We start from the raw sequence: 18,813 nt of genomic DNA, 5'->3' as shown, positions 1-18,813 counted from the left end.
TTATTTTTACATTAAAAACATAGTTTTTCCCAACATAATGGACGCCATCTTGGAATTTGTCATGATGACGTCATCATTCCGATCAATTTTTTTAATGAGAGTGAAGAGTAACTATTTAGCCAAGTTGTTGTTGCATTTCATATCCACAGTATATGTAAAAGTGACCAAAAACATAAACTTCATTCCCCTACCCCCATCTTAAATAGTTTAAAATAGGGTATTTTAGGCCAAAATTTCAAAGTGCTGTAAAACAAATTGCCCAAGCCCTAGGCATGGGGATTTTTTTTTTCTGAGACAATAAAGGGTATGCTGATTCAGAAAAACCAAAAATTAATTTTCCTTTACTTTTTTCCCGCTAAAGTTCATTTCAGCAGTTTTACAACCAGGCTATTGTGGTTCTGGTTCTGGTGGGTAAAGTCGACCTCCTCTAAGTACTTTACAAGTAAGAGTATAAAAGGAGGGGTAGAACTTGAGTCGAATCGCTGTTGTGCGGAGCTCCACAAGGTCCCGGGACCCATACGATCCTCTACCCATGATAGACTCCTCGATACAGCTAGCACCCAGACCCAAAAGAACATATTATCAGTATAATGTGTCTCTGACATCGACTGTCAGTGGCGTAACGAAGGGGCTGGAGGCCCTGGGGGAGGGTCCTTTTAGGGGATCTGGAATGAAGGCCCCTTGGAGGTCCGGCGTTTTCAGTGTTCTATGACGTACTTCAAGGCCTTTTTTACACATTCGAATTCTAAGTTCATGCATCGTGATGTGACCCAAAATAAGCATATCACTAATAGGCCTAAACACATTACAATAAATAGCAAGCAAAACAAGCTACCGGTAATTAAAATTAATAAATATTTATGGACAAAAACATATGTATCATACTCACGTGTCAATGCTTTTGCTCATGGTTTAACTTCTTGTTTCACGTGGTTGTTGGTCTTAATGTGTTTTAAAATATAAGTTTAATGTTTTTGTTTTTTGTTTTTTTGTTTTTATTGGATATATAGACTGGTGATAGAAATGCTTCAATCACTCTGCAGACTTTGGCTTGGAAAATGGACTTGAATACTTGAATTTGCTGGGGTACCCTTGAGGCTGCGGGCCCCCTGGCTTTAGCCAGTGAGAGCATAGCCGTTAACACCACTGCACTGTCTACTCAAGTGACAGATTAAAGGGGAGGGGGAAGCCGACCCGGACCCCTTAAATTTTCCAATGTTTTCTTACCTCAGCCACAACCATGGGGCTGAGGTGATATAGACCTGCACCATCTGTGGAAGTCCCTCACTGGGCCCCCTTCAAATTCCTGGATCCGCCACTGTTAGACTTCCTTATTCGTCACATATTGACTTATTTTAATGATTTACATGGTCTCTTTAACAATATATTTTATTCCATTATTAGTGAACATACATGCGTTTGTATCAGCCGCACTCACTGAAGTGGTACGTTCCACCAGGTTCCACTTTACGGAGCCCCTAAAGGGACATGGTTAAAGAAAATATTTCGAGGGAACGAAATCATTTCGTTCCCTCGAAATATTACTTCGTTCCCTCGAAATATTATTTCGTTCCCTCGAAATATTATTTTGTTCCCTTGAAATATTATTTCGTTCCCTCGAAATACTATTTTGTTCCCTCTATTTCGCCCACAGTGCCTTCGGCGTCGGCTGTTCGTCATGGGTGGCGCAAGGATTTGCCCAAGACGAAAGCAAAGTGGGTATGGTCGAGCTACGATTAAAAGGTTTAGACAGTTTTTAAATTTTGACAATTTAAGGGTTTCAAAGGCTTATTTAATCGATATTAGAGTCTACTAATATGTAGAAAATACATACAATTTTTGTTTCTCCCCGACGAATTGTGCTTTTTCTCCATGACGGGGGGTGGGGGCGAATCTTAGATAAGATAGTATAGGCTCTGTCTCTTATACACATCTAGATGTGTAGCATAATATACATTAGAACCCCTCCTTTCAGGACAGTCCTCTTCAGGGGACACATAAGGGAACACTTTTCCGTGAAACGATGCGTGTCTGGACAATTACCCCCCGGAAAACCACCCCCATGGACAATTACCCCGGTATATTACCCCCCAAGGACAACCACCATTTCGTTCCCTCGAAATGATTTCGTTCGAATACTCTTCTGCTCTGTCACTGTACTCTACGAACGTAATTTGAATAATTAATTCTGACATGTGTTGCTTTTGTAGCGTGTCCTCGTCCAATATTTTGTAGACTCGTATTAATGTAAAACTGGTTTTTTTTAAATGATATTTTCACATAAATAGGAACTCAAAATATGCCAGTAGGGTAAGACATAAAAAAGAACGGTGCTCCGATATATTTCTTCCATAGCTGTGCACGCGTCTGGACGGCAAATCGCACAAACATTTTGTCGTTACTCAAATTAGTATTATGATGAGGCATCACACTTTTTCAAGAACCGTTCTTCGTAGACAGATATAGAATCTTATTTGTACCAATTTATGCATCTTTTTAATTCATGTGCAACTTTGTATTTTTTAATTTTTATAATAATTACCTTATATTTTAATAGCTATTTTTATATTGATGTTTAATGTTTAGGAAGCACCCTTTCCAATAGTTGTTTTTGTACAACTTTTGCCACTCATCCTCAGTTTCCCTCTTGCTTCGTCCTTGTCTTTGTTCTCTTATGTTTTGTATTGTTTGCTGAAAGGAATAAAATAAAATAAATAAGGTTTTATTTTAATTGAGTAATTTTTAAAAATTTTAACAGGAATTTTAACAGTTTTAACCGATCTGAAAAATCTTGCTCTATTTTTAAGTTTATTTATTTTTTTGAAATTCTCTTTATATAGTGTTTGATGTTTGTATTTAAGACTGTATTTTTGTTGGCATTGAACGTGTAAATGTTGTGTACCGGTGCTTTTAACTTTTAAATCCTGCCGACTAATTTTTCACATTTCTGTTTATATTTTATTGTGCAGACAATAAAGTTTCTTGAATCTTGAATCCATATGGATCAAGGCGCGTGATGTGAACGTCATAGACTCTGGGCATGCGCACCATACTGCTTTGTTGAAAGTCTGTTAACCTCATACCATGGAGGAATAAAATATTTTATTCCTCCATGCTCATACGGAGTACAGTACGTAACTGTACTGTGCTTCCATGATCTAATTTTCCCAGGGCAGTACATTGTCGAAACCAGTTGTGGGCGGTTCATTCAATAAAGGCGGTGGCGTGTGCGTGTCCGATTTATTCAAATTACACTAGCGGGTTTCGCACTCCTATCCACAATATTGATAAATACTCAATTCTTCGCAAACAAGTCTCGGCCTAGGTGTATAGGTCTTAGATGAAAAGGCTAATCTGTAATGATGTACTATAACAATAGTTAAATAACGTTATAACACGTTAATAATTCAGTTACTATTATAGTAATACTATATTATATTTTTACTGTTATCTTGTTTATCTTATGTTGTCTTGATTTTGTATTATTGCTTCTAGTGGTTGTTTTATTTAATATTATTCATAAAAGGCCTATAATAAAAATAATGTCCTTTATTTGTAATCAAATATAATTTTGTATTTTAATCATTTTGGGGAGTATTCCCAGTAAATGCAGAACGTTACAAAGGTTGTTAACGTAGTCAATTTTATCTGTTACTGTACTGGGCATTGTAACGCGCCTTTCCTTTCACCTGCAAAGCGCAAGCCAAGTGTCCTCCAAATTTCAAATTATTCCGAGCAACCGATCCACATTAGTTCCAGGAAAAAAACTGCCCTAAAACCTCGAATTGAAGCCCTGGCATTTTTTTTTTTTTTTTTTTTGCCAACTTCGGATGGATTTCTTTTCGAATGGGCTTCTTTTCGAGAATACTTTTGCAAAGTAAAGAGGGCCCTCTCGTCTCCCCATGACCTGCGCCCATGGTTGATAAAATGATATTAAAACGACAAACAATAGATTACAGAAATAAAATATATAAAATAGTAAAATGGGAGCCTGTATTAACATTACATTAAAGTTGAACATGTTTATACTGTACTGTACCATCAAAAACAAATGACTTTCTAGTTCTGCCGAGTGTATTCGGAGGACGTGTCTTATGCCAGATTTGTTAAATAGGCCTATATATAAATTATAGAGAGGGTGCCATGGCTAGGATCCTTCATGGTTTTCCACTTTTCTTTGTTGACGCACTTCTCATAAAAATCAATGACAATGTCAACAGATCTGACTTATACACTTTTTTTTTAAAAGAACCAGTAAACTTTTTCCCAGGGTCAGTGTTCTTATTTTTTTTTGTGTTTTTTGTGTTTTTTTTTTTCAGGCTCAAACTCAGTGTTCTTATATTAAACACTTCTCAAATATTATTATTCTACAGCAGTATAACCGAAAGGTCCACTGATTAATCTTAGATAAGATAGTATAGGCTACTCCCAAGTATCGAAATGCACGCCATCGTGTCGGGATTCAATATTTCGACATTAATTTTGTCATGCACGCCATCGTGTCGGGATTCAATATTTCGACATTAATTAAGTCATGACATAATTAATGTCGAAATATTGAATCCCGACACGATGGCGTGCATTTCGATACTTGGAGTATCACAGTATTGTATTGTCTTAGCTTACAGAGTGTATTCCATTATCGCACCAACAGCAAAATGAGGTAGGCATAAGATTTGTAGGTTTTCGTATTTTTTGAAAAATCTCATTTGACATTTTACCTAAGCCACAATTTGTTCTTATTTTTTGTTCTTAATTTTTAAGTAATCTCAGCGGTGTTCTTATAAAATGTGTTCTTAATAAAAAAAATAAAAAAAAGTGTAGACAGTTCTTCTATTTATGTTCAGTTTGATTTATTTCCATTGGATGCACCGCACGTCCACTTCAGTTGCGTCACACTGATACGAAAGTGTAATTCCTAATAAATAATAGTCTGATTTCCCCCTGAACAACTTATTGTTGCTCAGTGAAGAGTATCATTCATCCGGTTTATTAAAACTCCATTTCAGTGAGTTAGACCTTTGCAACTAACAACGTGGAGTGTTAAACCACATTTTTTTGCGTCCTAAGTTACACCCGATACTTTCTTTGCAATGCCAGGCTTAGAACCAGGATATAGGCCAGTAAGTTGCTTTTCTTCATTTTTTGTTTATGCACTTGAAATCCAGAGTAATTCGATTTTTTAAACATTGTTTTTTCTACGTTTTTTCAGATTATACCACCTCGACTTTCGAGTGAGGACTAGGCCTAGGCCTTAGTTAGCTAGGCTAGCCTAGGCATTAATAAAAAGTTGTAATGTAGGCCTAGGCGTGTTACTTCCAAAGCTGCTAATACTATACTAATAGCAGTGCTATAGCCATGTTTGGAGAAAATATATTAATATTTATATAACACCTGTAGCCCTCGGTCTCTGCCGATAAAATGGCAGGTCCAAAGAAGGTTTGGTTGGAGGCGTTATTGAAAAGCAAAATCTAATAACTGCTGAATTTGGAGATCTCCCTTCAAACTTGGTGGAATTTTTGTACAGCCTAGGCCTAGCTTTAGGCTTAGGAAAGATAGGGCTTTGTCATTGGCCAATGAGCGTGTGTGTGTGTACAACTACCAATAATGGTTCTTCATTCGATGTGTGGAATCTGTTGTAGACAATTTCTTCCATTTCGTGATAGCTTTGATGATTTCAAAGTGAAAATTGTCAGTGTCGCAGTATAGTGCTCAAATTACTGTAATGGCCGTTGACCAAATTTTGTCGCTAAAAAAACAGCTCAATATCTTCAGGAGAGCTGTTAGTAGCTCTGTTTGCTATAGCATTATTTATAGACTGAATGCAGAGGATCTGAAGTTAGTTTCTAAAAAAAATTTTAAAAAAATTTAAAATTTAAAATTAAATTTTAAAATTTGGTTTTAGGGCTAATTTTTAGACTTCTATGTGGCGTACGGGACACGGCGAAAAACTGTCTAAAAAGCGTAATTTACTCCACAATAAATAAAGTAGCATGATCAGGGCTTAATGTTGGCTTATATAATATCCCATCATGTTGACTGGCAACATTAACAACTGTGTATAATCAATCTATTGGTAAATAAATAGGAAAATGAATAAGTTTTAAAAATAGTAAAATTCAAGAAAATCGTTCTTGTATAAAATGGCTAAAAAATTGAACATTTACAATAATTTTCATAAAACTTGTAAAATGTTTTGTATACTAGTGTAATATGCAATTCACCCAAGAGGGTCATTCCGTGCCAACTCAACAAATGGGATGGCTGGGTACCATCTCAGATTTTCTTAAAACATGTCTGACGAACAAACCCAAAATTTGACTTGCCAATTCCAAGTCGTTTAGAAGTTACGGCCATTTGAAATTTGATGTTTTTATGTGAACACATTGCAGTGATCTATAAATTTGCATGATGGGATATAAACTTTGGAGGGAATTTTATAGATAATTTCTTTGAAAATATTTAAATGCTACGGAAATAGCCCTAACACACTAGTCTTTCCACAAGAAATATAGATAGGCATAATACAAATCCCTAAAGTGTAATCACTAAAACTGTAGCATTGAAAAGCAGTGATATGGTGTAGGACCCTGCTCAACACAATGATTTAGTTTTTTTTTTTATCAGATTAGATGAGTATATGCCAGGTTGTATAATTAATTATACAGAACTGGTTTATGCTGGTTTTGAGCTGAATCTATGCCTGCACATGGTAGCTGCATTATTAGAATTAGTTTAACTAGGTACCGTACTTGCGCGAATAAGCTCGCGCCCGGGCGTTTAAAATATTTTTGCACTTTCTGAGGGGGCGCTTATTCAAACGGGGCGCTTATTCAAACAGAGTGGAAATTGAGTGGGCGCTTATGGAAATAGATGAAAATCGAGGGGTTCTTAAAATTATTAAAATTAAATTATTAAATTAAATTATTAAATTCAAGAGGCACTTTTTTAATGAAAAGGACATTACGAATGGTGGTTAGGCGGTAAAGATAATCCTCCAGAGAACATGGCTCATGACAAGAATGTGTGAATATTTACATAACAGCAAAATAGCAGATGCAATTAGTAGTGGTGGGTAGTGGTTAGCTTGTTGGCCATCGGCCAATTGAGATTGGCAGGATCATTGTATTTTTTCTTGAAAACTCAGATGAGAATGTGCTAAAGGTCGGAAAAAGAAAAAGAGTAGTAGGACTAGGCATAGACAAATATGTAAAAAGAGTAAAGTTGGAAATATACTGTCTGTCCAGCGATCGGAGCTCTCATCTGTCCAAGAGAAATATCCTCATTTTGATATTGACCTAAGAAGAATGTGTTTCCACTCTGCAGCTCAAATCATGCCAACAACCACAGTCCCAGGATTGATTGGATTATTGACTTGCTAAAAAAATCTTGATATTATTGAAGGGGCGCTTATTCAAACGGGGCGCTTAAAGAAATGTTCACGTTAGGAGGGGAAGTTATTCGAGAGGGGCGCTTATTCAAATGGGGCGCTTATTCGCGCGAGTACGGTATTAACTTTTGAATGTACATACTGTACAGTAATATTTGGAACAAATATTTGCTCTTTAATGGTCATTAAGATAAAACCTTGTGACCTTGTATCTTAATGGATATACCACTCTTTGGTACAGCATATCTATTTTAGTATCTTGACAGATTAATAGTGCAGTTAATTTTTACTTCAAGGTTCAATGTTGATTTCCCCTTATCTACTGATAAATGCAAAATAATCAATTTTTTAAAACTGTTTTTTTAATGAGTACCAGACAGCCTGCTGGCGTTGCAACTGCATTTTTAGATAGTATCTTCCTCATTCCTGCCATGATGACGAGGAGTAAGATACAATTAATGTAGGCCGAGAAGGCAAATGTTTTCGGCTGTGCTCATCGGCACAACGACGACCAAAGGAGGACAACGGTAGGCCCAAAAGAGCGGAGAGTCCTAGGCCCAATATCCCCCCCACAAAATAATTACAAAACAAATTCGTCACTCCTCATGTTTGACGTTTTTAGCTTGTAGGCCTAGGACATGAACGAGGACAAATTTTTTTTTTTAAATTTCGCGCCTAATACGATCTAGTCTTTGCAGTGATTGACCTGGAGGTCACATTTCACCTGATAATCGCTTTTTTTGTGTTGCAAAATGTGCACAGCCAAAATCGGTTATTTGCCGTTCAAACACGCTATCCATTGCATGTCTTTAATCAATTTTTTTTCAAACTGGTCCCGTTTCTACTGCGAGAATAAAAGCGATTTTTCAAAAAAGCGATTTTTAATCGATTATTTCTTTCCAGTAGAAATAATAAACTAATAAATCTGAAAAACACTGTACAATGTACAACATATGCATAAACACCAAGTGCCTAGTTTGCCAATTGTTTGACAAATTAATCTTAACTTTGGTACATGGGGGAATAATTTTGTCATTCCTCCATGGTTCCACATTGTGCATGATTCCTTTATGAATGGGATAAGGTCTCTTGATCTATAAAAGGAAATGCACACTATAGAATGAAAAAATTCACAAGGTTTTACCATTTTCTGTGTTTCTAAAAAATCTGTTTGAAAGAAGCGCAGTGAAAGAAAGCATTGCTTTTGTTTTTATTATTGCAGTCTAAGAAAGGATTTCTTGAGCGTCTGAATGATAACGAGGTTGTCATTGGTGATGGTGGATATGTGTTTGCTTTGGAGAAGCGAGGCTATGTGAAAGCCGGACCCTGGACACCAGAGGCTGCTGTTGAACATCCAGAAGCTGGTAAGGTCTACCCTATTAGTTTATACTAAATTCAAATAGGAGTAGGTGCATTTTCTCTATAAATTCCAAACCAATAAGTATTTTTCACATATTTTATAATATTTGTGTTCTGACTTTTGTAAACAAACACTTTCAGTCCTTGGCTGCTGTTTTGTATTGTTTTATATTACCTGAATAATTAAATACATTTTATAAGATGTATTGCTCCAACATGAACCTGGTAATTCTTTTTAATTTCAGTTCGCCAACTTGCCCGCGAGTTTGGTCGTAGTGGTGCTGATGTCATGCAAGCTTTCACATTTTACGCCAGTGACGACAAACTGGAGAACAGAGGCAACAAATCTCAAGAAAAACACACTGTACATATTTTTATCAGTACAGCATTGCATTGCCTAACCACCAGTTGTCCTTAAATACTTGACAATGAGAGATTACAAGTTGCATGCACAAGACTTTAGAAAATTTACCCCAGGGGAAATTTTATTTTCTGAATGCTCAAAAATGCATTCAGGATCTGATTTTCATTGACCTTAATATCTCGCAGCGCTTTATATAAAACATATTCAGTGCAGCTACAGTAGTTAGTGTACATCAATGGTTCCAAACCTTTTTGTATTCGTGGACCCATACTCCATGTATAAATATTACTCATTGTCCATATTCCAACCATAAGATTATATAGGATTCACCACAAAACATTAAACAGAGGAGGATCTTGGAATTTGAAATAGAAACCACCTCATCACCAACCATGGTTGGTGTTGAGGTACATTTTTAGATGGCTAGAAATACAACTGTCCTTCAGCATGAGAGCGTGAGATGGACCCCAAATGCTTGAGACTTGCCAGCTCTGAATTTCTGTATTACAATTGATGGTCTACAATTCGAGACCATCTTTGGGCCCTGAAAATTTGGGGTGGCCTCAGGGTTGGTCTGCAATTAGAGGGCTAACTTTGTGTCAAAAAGTTGAAGATTGCTATTTGGGCCTTTGGAAAAGTGGTCTCGAATTAGAAGGGTCTGGAATTGGAGGGTGCACTGTAATTAATTACTATTATTGGACATGTATAAAATAAGTAAAACTGTACAGGGCTGAGTATTATTAGTATTCAAACTTTTTACATGTATAATAATTTTTGTCCCCTAATTGTTTTTTTTTCTTTCAGGGAGCCATGATCAATGAAGCTGGATGCAAGATTGCTCGGGAAGTTGCTGAGGAGATCAATGGATTGATGGCAGGAGGCGTTTCACAAACACCTACCTACCTGAGTGGCGCTGGTAAGGAAAAGGTTCAAGAGATCTTTGAAAAGCAGGCTAAAATTTTTGTAGCCAACGACGTGGATTTCTTGATTGTTGAGGTGAGATTAGTTCAGTTGTCAATAGATTTGATGATTTAACAGGGTTACCAAACAATTGCTGACTGTAATCATTGTAGTGAAAACGTTCCATGGACATGCATTAAATATAGTAATAATATCTTAACATCACAAAATGTATTCCATTCAATACTTGTTTGGTAGCATTTTAGATTTTTATGTGATAAAGGCTTATCCACAACATTGTTATATTACTGGTTTAGTGATGGATTCTTGTTCAATTAAATGCATGTACAAAGTTTAAGACCAGATTTTAGTCTTCGCCACCATATCCCGGTTTCTGTGCTAAAAAATAATTTAGTTGCATAAATGTCACCCAAGACCACAGAAGGGCTGTAAACTCATTCTCTATCAAAAATGTGTTTTTAATGTAAATGCATAGAGCACATCATTAGCTTTATAATAAGGGATCAAAGACTTCAATCGGACAATGATAACTAAAATGCTATTTTAAAGTATAATTATTCTCCCTAAACTGGCCTATAAAGTTTTGAGAAAAAGGGCTTTAAAAGTACAAGTAAAAATTGAAGGAAATCACAACAGTCAAAGAATACCCTTAGCAACAACAGTTCCCATTGAGCTATTGTGATGAAATTTTCAATGGTTCCTAAAAATAGGTTGGGGAACAGAAATTTTTTATTTTCAATCGATACCACCTGGGGGTTAATTAGTGATACCCCGGTGAAATTGGTTATACTTTCATAAAGATGAAGCATCCACTTACTGAGTATGGTACCCCATTGTTCTAATGAATTTAGTAGGCATAAGAAATGCGTTTCATTCATCAAGCATTGATAGATAGTGTTTTGTCGGTGTGGTGCATGAAAAAGGGACCGGGGTGGGGAGGGGTGGGGTTGTGACTTTTTTCTTAATGCCCCATTCCCGGCAAAATTTCACTAAAAACTGATTTTTTTTTTTTAAATAGAAAATATGCATTTGCATTACTCCAATTATTATAAATCATGGAAAAATTTGGCATGAATTTTAGGTTTACGCAAAAGAATAAAAAAAAAATGAGACTATTTCTCATAAAATATTACCATTTTCTCGGCAAATTCAGAGGTTGTAGATCGCATCCACTGGAATACTCTCGCTTTTATGTACACTTTATACAGTCAATAAAGTGCGCCCTCTCTAATGAGATTAGTTTTTGTACTTTGCATCTCGCACAATGTGGTCGTTCGATTAAGGCGGAGATATGTTTAAGTGTCAAAATCTCAGTCAGAATCAGTTTTTTAACAAATTTGAAATAATTCCTATGACAATGGAAAATATCATGTCAGCCGTTTTTATGTGTGATAACAGAACCTAAATCGAGGTGAGACTAGGCCTAGCCTAGCAGCGTTGGATAGGTTAATGTTTTCAACGCCTACAATATTTCTTCTCGCGACCTATCGCAAAATCAAACATGAAAATTCATCCGCATTTATTTCTTGGGGAACACAAAAAATCAAATTTCAAATTTTTTTTTTTCATTCTTAGGAATGTCTAAATTCTGTTAAACTAGCAATTCCGTATTATATTTATAAATCTTTATAACATTATACAAATATACAAAAATTAGATTTTTCTTAACAACTGAAATTTTGCTGGGAATGGGGCTTTAAACATTTTTACAAATTTTAAAAATACAAAATTTTCATTATGCACATTATTTACAAGTAAAAATTATCAGGATTTCTATTGTTGCAAGCAACATGTAGGCATGGAGGGGTGGGGATTTTGTAAATATTGAGAGGATAATTTTATAAATTTGGGGGTTGGGGAGATGGTGGTTGTCAAAAAAACATTGTAAAATAAAATTATCAATTTCTAAATTTCATTAAGCACATATGTAACATAAATCAGGATTTTACAAAAGGCCAGGCATCAAGGCCCTAGCCTAACACGATCTCCGATTCAATAATGGGGCTCCCTGGTAAGTCTACTGTATGGTGTTTGTTCGCACTTTCTTCAACGCAAAGGAAAAAGCCTCTCACAAGCTGTTTAACCAAAACAATAATTCCTCCATTCTATCGTTAATGTACCTACAACTAATAAAATGCCTTCATAAAATGACTAAATTTCAGTTTACAGCCCTTCTGTGGTCTTGGGTCACAAATAAAAGAATGTGCAGTAATTAGTGAAATAATGAAATTAATATTCGTGAAAAACTTCAAAATTAAAATTAATTCACTCATTTTGATTAACATAACAGTAACATAACATAACGCCAACGCCAACATAGAATTGGCACGTTCCACCGCAAAGCAATACAAGAAAAAAAAACCTGTCAAATTCAGGGCAATTGGCATTTTAAGTTAAAAAAAAAAATCATGTAACAAAATGAAATATCCCCAGTGTTTCCAAAATTGAACCCACAGAACACTTTTATATCTGATACTGAAATGAGATGTGACCTTGATTGAACATGGCCCACAGTCAGTTACATGAATGCAGTTGTGGGTTGGGTTGCTACAATTGCCTTGCATCCTATTTAAGAGTTATTTTAAGATTGGAAATAAGGCCTTGAAATCTAGTCTTTGATTTTATACATGTATCCTTTGAAATGGTCTTGATAGTTTTTCCTTTGTGTTGCAAATAAGCTCACTGTACATATTAGGCGGTATTTCTTAATACCTTGTTTAGCGAAATTTTTTTTTAAATCGTGAAGAGGATCTCTTTAATTTAGTAAAATATTTTATGTAAGATTCCAGTGGAGTATATTTTTGTTATCAGAGGGTGTGCTAACTTGCTAAAAATAAAAAATTAGTCGAAGGGTTTGCTGAACAAGATATGAGAAAATCTTGCTTTAAAGCATTGTTAATGGCCCTGTCACACCAGCGTATGCTGATATACCAAAGTTTCTGTAAAACGCTACGTACGTAATGTACGTTGGGAGATAAGTTCGATATTAGTTGCACATAGCTTCAAAGCATGTTACTTACAGGTTAGAAATACGTTTTAGGTATGCTAGACATTATCTCGATGTATTTAGACTAATGAGTAGCTTACAAGAAACATGTGTGAACGTGTCAACGTTCGCATAACTTATCTACAACTTACTGTATGGTCTGCGTATGCGGGATGATGCATGAGCCATACACTGGCATATGTCTGAAAATTTTGTGCTTGCACAAAATTACGACGACGTACACCATCGTGCTCTTAACTTACCCAAAACTTGACGTACGCCAACGCGTTCATTACTAATTTTTCATACATCGGCATACGCTGGCTAAATCGTCAGTTCGTGACAGGGCCATACTGTAATGACATTTGGAAATAACAATGAGGTGTAATTGATATGCAAAGTTATCAACATTTTCATTTTCACACATGCAGTAGCAGTATTGTAAAATAGTTAATTGTTGCAGACTTGTCATTTAAGGTGCGCGATTGTGCACCTAAACTGCTATCGCGAGGTGTAAAAAATCGCCTCCACAGCCCTCGAAAAACGTAAACGATGCTAGGCCTAGGCTGAAAAACGTCTTTATACCGATATCGTGGGTCATTATACATTTTGGGTACAATGTACAAACTTCTACAAACCGAACAAACTGTTAAACGATTTCCGGATGAAATAATGCAATAATCGCATTGCTGTCTAGGAATTAACAACTAATGTAGGCCTAGCACAACACCCTGTGAATAAACTGTTCGTACAACAGTACAACAACAACCCACGTGTTTTGTTGCGACATCATAAATGAAGCTGCTCGCGTGACCTCTAGGACCACACTCCTGAAAAGAAGTTTATTTATAGTTTTGAGCGAAGCGATTTCGAATAAAAACGTTTCAAAATGTAACTATGAAAATAATTATATAAACAACACAAACCATTGCTTGATTGTCATAGAAAATGTAGTAGGAATCCAGTACAGCACTGTATAGTGAGTATAGTATAATTACAAATACTAGCCCCTCATTCAAAGCCTAGGCTAATTAACTGGGCTAGGAGCATGGGCCCAAGCTAGACAGACGGCGCCTGATTTTCGCTGCGGTTTGCAATCTGAACTTTTTGGGAGTAGGTTTAACGACCGGTAGGTTTAACGACCAAACTTCGAGGGGAAAATCGCGTATAAAATTTGCGGCTTATTCACTGGAAAATACGGTTTATGGAGCAAAAACTTGTGTTTCTTCATGATTAAGGGGGTGAGAGAATTTGTATGAGGCTGGGCGGAACTTGCCTTAAAAATAGCTTTAGGATGGGCGCAAGACGTCAAGAGTGGGCGGCGCCGCCCACCTCCGCCCTGCATAACGACATCCCTGCACTTCTCAGAACCCCTTACACCCCCTTCTTCATAAATTTCTGGATCCGCCTCTGATTTTTTTTGACTGAAAATGAAAATACTGTATTACCTTACACAATCATTATTCAAAAAGATACAATAAGTTTATTGCAATTCACAAATATACATTGATTTTTTACGTACAAAGGAACGTACGCACCCGCAGGGTTCAGGTTGATTTTTAAGTATTGGAAGTGATTAGTGTTTGTGTCCTTGGGCAAGACACTATTGTCTCTCTACCCAGGAGTCTAAATGGGTACATGCATGTGGACTTGCTGTGCACGAGAACAAACAAGGTCTTTAACTACTTGTGAATAATGTTGGTCATTTTAAAGTGAACCTTTACTGTCAGTGTATATTATAGTGCAATGCCATAAGTGGAATGTGCATTATACTATAGACAACTTGAAGGGTACTACTTAGCAAAACAAAGATTATAGACAAAATAAGGATGTGCAAATACTGGTTTTGGTTAATTTTAGAAATTAAGTGTAATGGATCTTTACTTAACTTTTTAATATTTAGTATTTTGAGCATGTAGAAGAGGCCTGTTGGGCAATAGAAGTTCTAAAGAAAACTGGTAAACCAATTGCGGCTTCGCTCTGCATCGGCCCAGAAGGTGACCTCCATGGGGTGTCTACAGGAGACTGCGCCGTAAAGTTGGCCGAAGCAGGTAGTTTGGGGGTGAAAAAGATGTTGGGATTGCACATATCAATGCTTTGATGTTTGCCCCGAATAAGAATATATACAATGTCATTCTTACGGTTTTTACACAGTGGTGGCGCCAGAGCTAGGATGGTAACAAACAAAAACCTACTGCTGTGATTACCATGATTGCCGGTCCCTTGTAGTAAAAAAAAAGCACAACAAAATCTCATCACTTAGGCCTTTTTTCTGGGAGGGACCCACTTTTTTTACCCCACTCCTACCACGTCCATGCTGCTACTTAGCTGTCGACAAATTTCTGGAGCCACCACTGTTTTTACTACTGTATTGATCTCTTGTCTATGACTTCAATTTTGCTTCTGGATATTGTTCAGTATTTGACACAATGTAAAAGTAATTTTAAATTGGTCAACAAATTTTTATTTAAAATACTGTTGCATAGCTTTCTATATGTAGTGTTTTATGCAACTGCAGGCAATGAAATGTACATTTTCAGCTCGATTTTCTCATCAAATTTTGAGAACCAATTTTAAGTGGAATATTTTGCTAAGCAAGTTCGATAAATGTGACCCAATATGAACAACTGCACAAGTCTAATAATAATCATGCTTGTAATTCTTTTTGAATAATAGAAGCACTTCAGTTTTCTCTTTAGATTATTAGAATAAACATGTGCTCACAATACACTGTACAGTACATGCATTTCTTGTCCATTTAACATTTATGGTTTATGGTTTTTTTTTGGTTTTTTTGACTTGCTAACTTTTTCTAGGATGTAAAATTGGTAGAGGATTGCTTCATGCAATGAGCTGGAAGTAGTTTTAAATTAATAACTGAATGGTAGCACATTTATGTTGGTACTGTACAATTGAAGTACTGTATTGTACGTGAAAGCTTTTTCTTACCCTGTATTCTGATGTGCACTTTTTGTGGATAAATACTGATCATAGGCAAAAAAAATATAAACTGCTCAACCATGACCACCAAATATTTTTGCAAATATTAAAAATTTTCCAAAATATATTTATTGAACTCAAAATGCTTGTACGAACTCAATTTTAGCCCTTCCCAGGGATACATTTTATCATCCACAACGGATGGGACTGATGCCAATATACAACAGTATAAAACTTTTCTACCAATAGACACGGATTTCCCATTATCACTCTGCACTATTTTTTTGGTCGAGATGCACCTACACAAGCCACTGTTACACAATTACTGTTTAATGCAACATACATTTAATTACAGGAACGCATGGAAATCGCCTGCCATTTATCTAACCATTGTAGTGGAACTGTGTAAATAATCTGTTTTTATGTCTTAATGTTTTTTGGGTGGCAGGAGGTGGGGTTGGCAAGCAAATTTTGGTTACATAGTAACCGATGAGTAAATTTTCCTAAAAATATACAAGTATAAATTTTGAAATTACCACTTAATTGTCAATATTTTGTAGGTGCTGATGTTGTTGGAATCAACTGCCATTTCGACCCCCAAATCTGTTTGGATGCTGTTCAACTTATGAAGGATGCTCTCATGAACGCAGGACTAAAGCGCCACCTAATGGTGCAACCACTAGGCTATGTAACACCAGACTGCGGCCGTCAGGGCTTTATCGACTTGCCTGAATTTCCATTTGGTATGCTGATTTCTGTTTTTACATTGTAGATTGCTCACAACAATCAGGTAGACACGTATTTGTGTGTTGTTTTGCAGTATGCATGCTCGGTCATTGTCATTTTTCTTTAATTTTGGCTCTTGCAACAGAAAAAGCATTGGTAGTACTGTACAACAGGGATAGTCAGTGGCGTAATGCCTAATGCGGCCTTGTGCGACGGTCCACAGAGCCCCCGACCCCTAGGGGCCCCACCTGTATGGTCCTCGTATCACCCTGAACAAAGAGTTTTGTTGATTCATAACAGCATAGTGTATCTTAGAATATTATATTCACACCATTTCCCACCATCTAGAGGTGCCACAATTACAAAGTTTCTTATCTTGGCCCCAACCATGGTGGGCTAAGGTGGTATAGACCCTCCACCTCTGAAAGTTCCTCCCTCCACCTCTGAAAGTTCCTCCCTGGTTTCCTCCTCCATTTGCCACTGATATATCATTTATTCGGTGTTAAAAACATTTAGAATAACCAAAACAAACATGAGTGAAAATGAGCACATCCAAAACCCAGAAATTTTTCCGACCGATGGGGGACTCTAGCCTCAGTCCTGATCCCAGATTTAAAAATTCCTGGTAGGGTTCATGGGAGTTTTTAGAGCTTAGTATGTGCTTTTAGACCACAACATTATGAATTGGCAATTAAAATGTTAATTGGATAGGCAAATATTTTTTTAAATTTTTGATCAAGACATAGTCGTGGCGTCAGACAAGGGGCCCCAGTCTCGGAAAGCCACAGGGCATCCGACCCATTTTTACGCCACTGGATGTAGTTATAGTGGGCAGGGCCACCCAGCCTTGAAGTTTTCCACCCAGTCTAAAGCTCATTTCATGGCCCTCCACCCACCCTTATTAACCCACTTTTACATCCTTAAAATCCACTCTTATACTCTTGCAATTTGAATACAATATTTAAAAAAACTTAATTTCAGGCTTGGAGCCCAGAATCATCACCCGCTGGGAAGCACATGCCTATGCTCGTAGGGCTTATGAGATGGGTATACGATACATAGGAGGCTGCTGTGGTATTGAGCCATACCATGTACGTGCAATGGCAGAGGAACTTGCAAATGAGAGAGGCTTCCTGCCAATGGCATCTGAAAAGCATGGAATGTGGGGAGAAGGCTTGAAGATGCACACAAAACCTTGGGTTAGAGCAAGGTGAGCTGGACAAGTGTGCTATGAAATAAAGTACTTGATAAATATTTAATGTCTATTATATATTGCCAATAGGAGGGGTTTTTGATAATAAAATGTCCTCCAATCAAATACAAGGAAATATATTGACTTGTACTTCTGCTGTTTAATCAATTGGAAATTTATAATGCGCATCTACCGTTCATAAACTCATGGTGCATTTGTTGCAAATCTGGGTTTGTGCTTTCATACTTGCCTAAGTCGATCTAATTTCACATGTCAAATTATTGTTTTCCATATTTAACAAACTGCAAGTCAATTTTCAATACATTTGGATTAACTATAAGAACCGCAATAACATGAAATTAACAGTGAATTAAATTTAGTATCTCAGTACTGTATATAATACTGTATAGTAACATTGCATTTTATATTCCAGAGCAAGACCAGAGTACTGGAAGAATTTAAAACCAGCTAGTGGCAGACCATTCTGTTCTTCCTTGGCCAAGCCAGATGCATGGGGTGTTACAGCTGGTTCTGAGGACCTGAAGCAGAAGAAGGAAGAAACCACACAACAAGAGCTTCAGGCTTTGTTTAACAAGGCTTCATGAGACATCTTGAGCAAGATTGAAATGATTAAGCATTAATTTGTATTATGAATCTGGACTTGTAGAACTAGTATCCAGGCAACCTCATCTCATCATTGCAGCTAATTATTAGTTAAACAATATTTTCCAATGCAGCTAATTAATGTTTTAAACAAATACATTATTGGTCAATAATTTAATTCCAGTATCAATGGAAACCAGGGTCATGTACTATATTCATACCCAGTGCCCCGATTTATAAGCAATTATTTTGGTATGTATATGGGCATGTGGTTTATACAATGAACAAACTTAATAAAGTACTTTATGAATGTTTGATTTGTCAGTACAGTA

The 18,813-nt window shown here is 36.5% G+C and overlaps 1 protein-coding gene across 1 annotated transcript; it reads left to right on the top strand.

Annotated features, from left to right (window-relative positions):
* The first annotated feature begins 4,965 nt into the window (after positions 1–4,965).
* Positions 4,966–18,805, top strand: LOC117103427 (betaine--homocysteine S-methyltransferase 1-like). Its single transcript, XM_033243965.1, has 8 exons — positions 4,966–5,123; positions 8,613–8,754; positions 8,995–9,113; positions 9,918–10,109; positions 14,924–15,071; positions 16,521–16,703; positions 17,668–17,896; positions 18,312–18,805. The coding sequence occupies exons 1-8, from the start codon at positions 5,094–5,096 to the stop codon at positions 18,481–18,483; spliced, it is 1,215 nt and encodes a 404-aa protein (XP_033099856.1). The 5' UTR covers positions 4,966–5,093; the 3' UTR covers positions 18,484–18,805.
* Positions 18,806–18,813: the final 8 nt, after the last annotated feature.

Source organism: Anneissia japonica, unplaced genomic scaffold (assembly GCF_011630105.1).
Source record: "Anneissia japonica isolate Jap-2015-1 unplaced genomic scaffold, ASM1163010v1 scaffold1272_len640109_cov177, whole genome shotgun sequence".
In the NCBI taxonomy this organism is placed as follows: Eukaryota; Metazoa; Echinodermata; class Crinoidea; order Comatulida; family Comatulidae; genus Anneissia; species Anneissia japonica.
This window is presented reverse-complemented; position numbering and strand designations above follow the sequence as displayed.

Excerpts from the sequence above, each read along its gene's own strand:
- LOC117103427 (XM_033243965.1), top strand. The coding sequence starts at position 5,094 with ATGCCAGGCTTAGAACCAGGATATAGGCCA. Across the intron at positions 5,124-8,612 it reads TAGAACCAGGATATAGGCCA|TCTAAGAAAGGATTTCTTGA; the intron begins GTAAGTTGCTTT and ends TTATTATTGCAG. Across the intron at positions 15,072-16,520 it reads CGTAAAGTTGGCCGAAGCAG|GTGCTGATGTTGTTGGAATC; the intron begins GTAGTTTGGGGG and ends AATATTTTGTAG.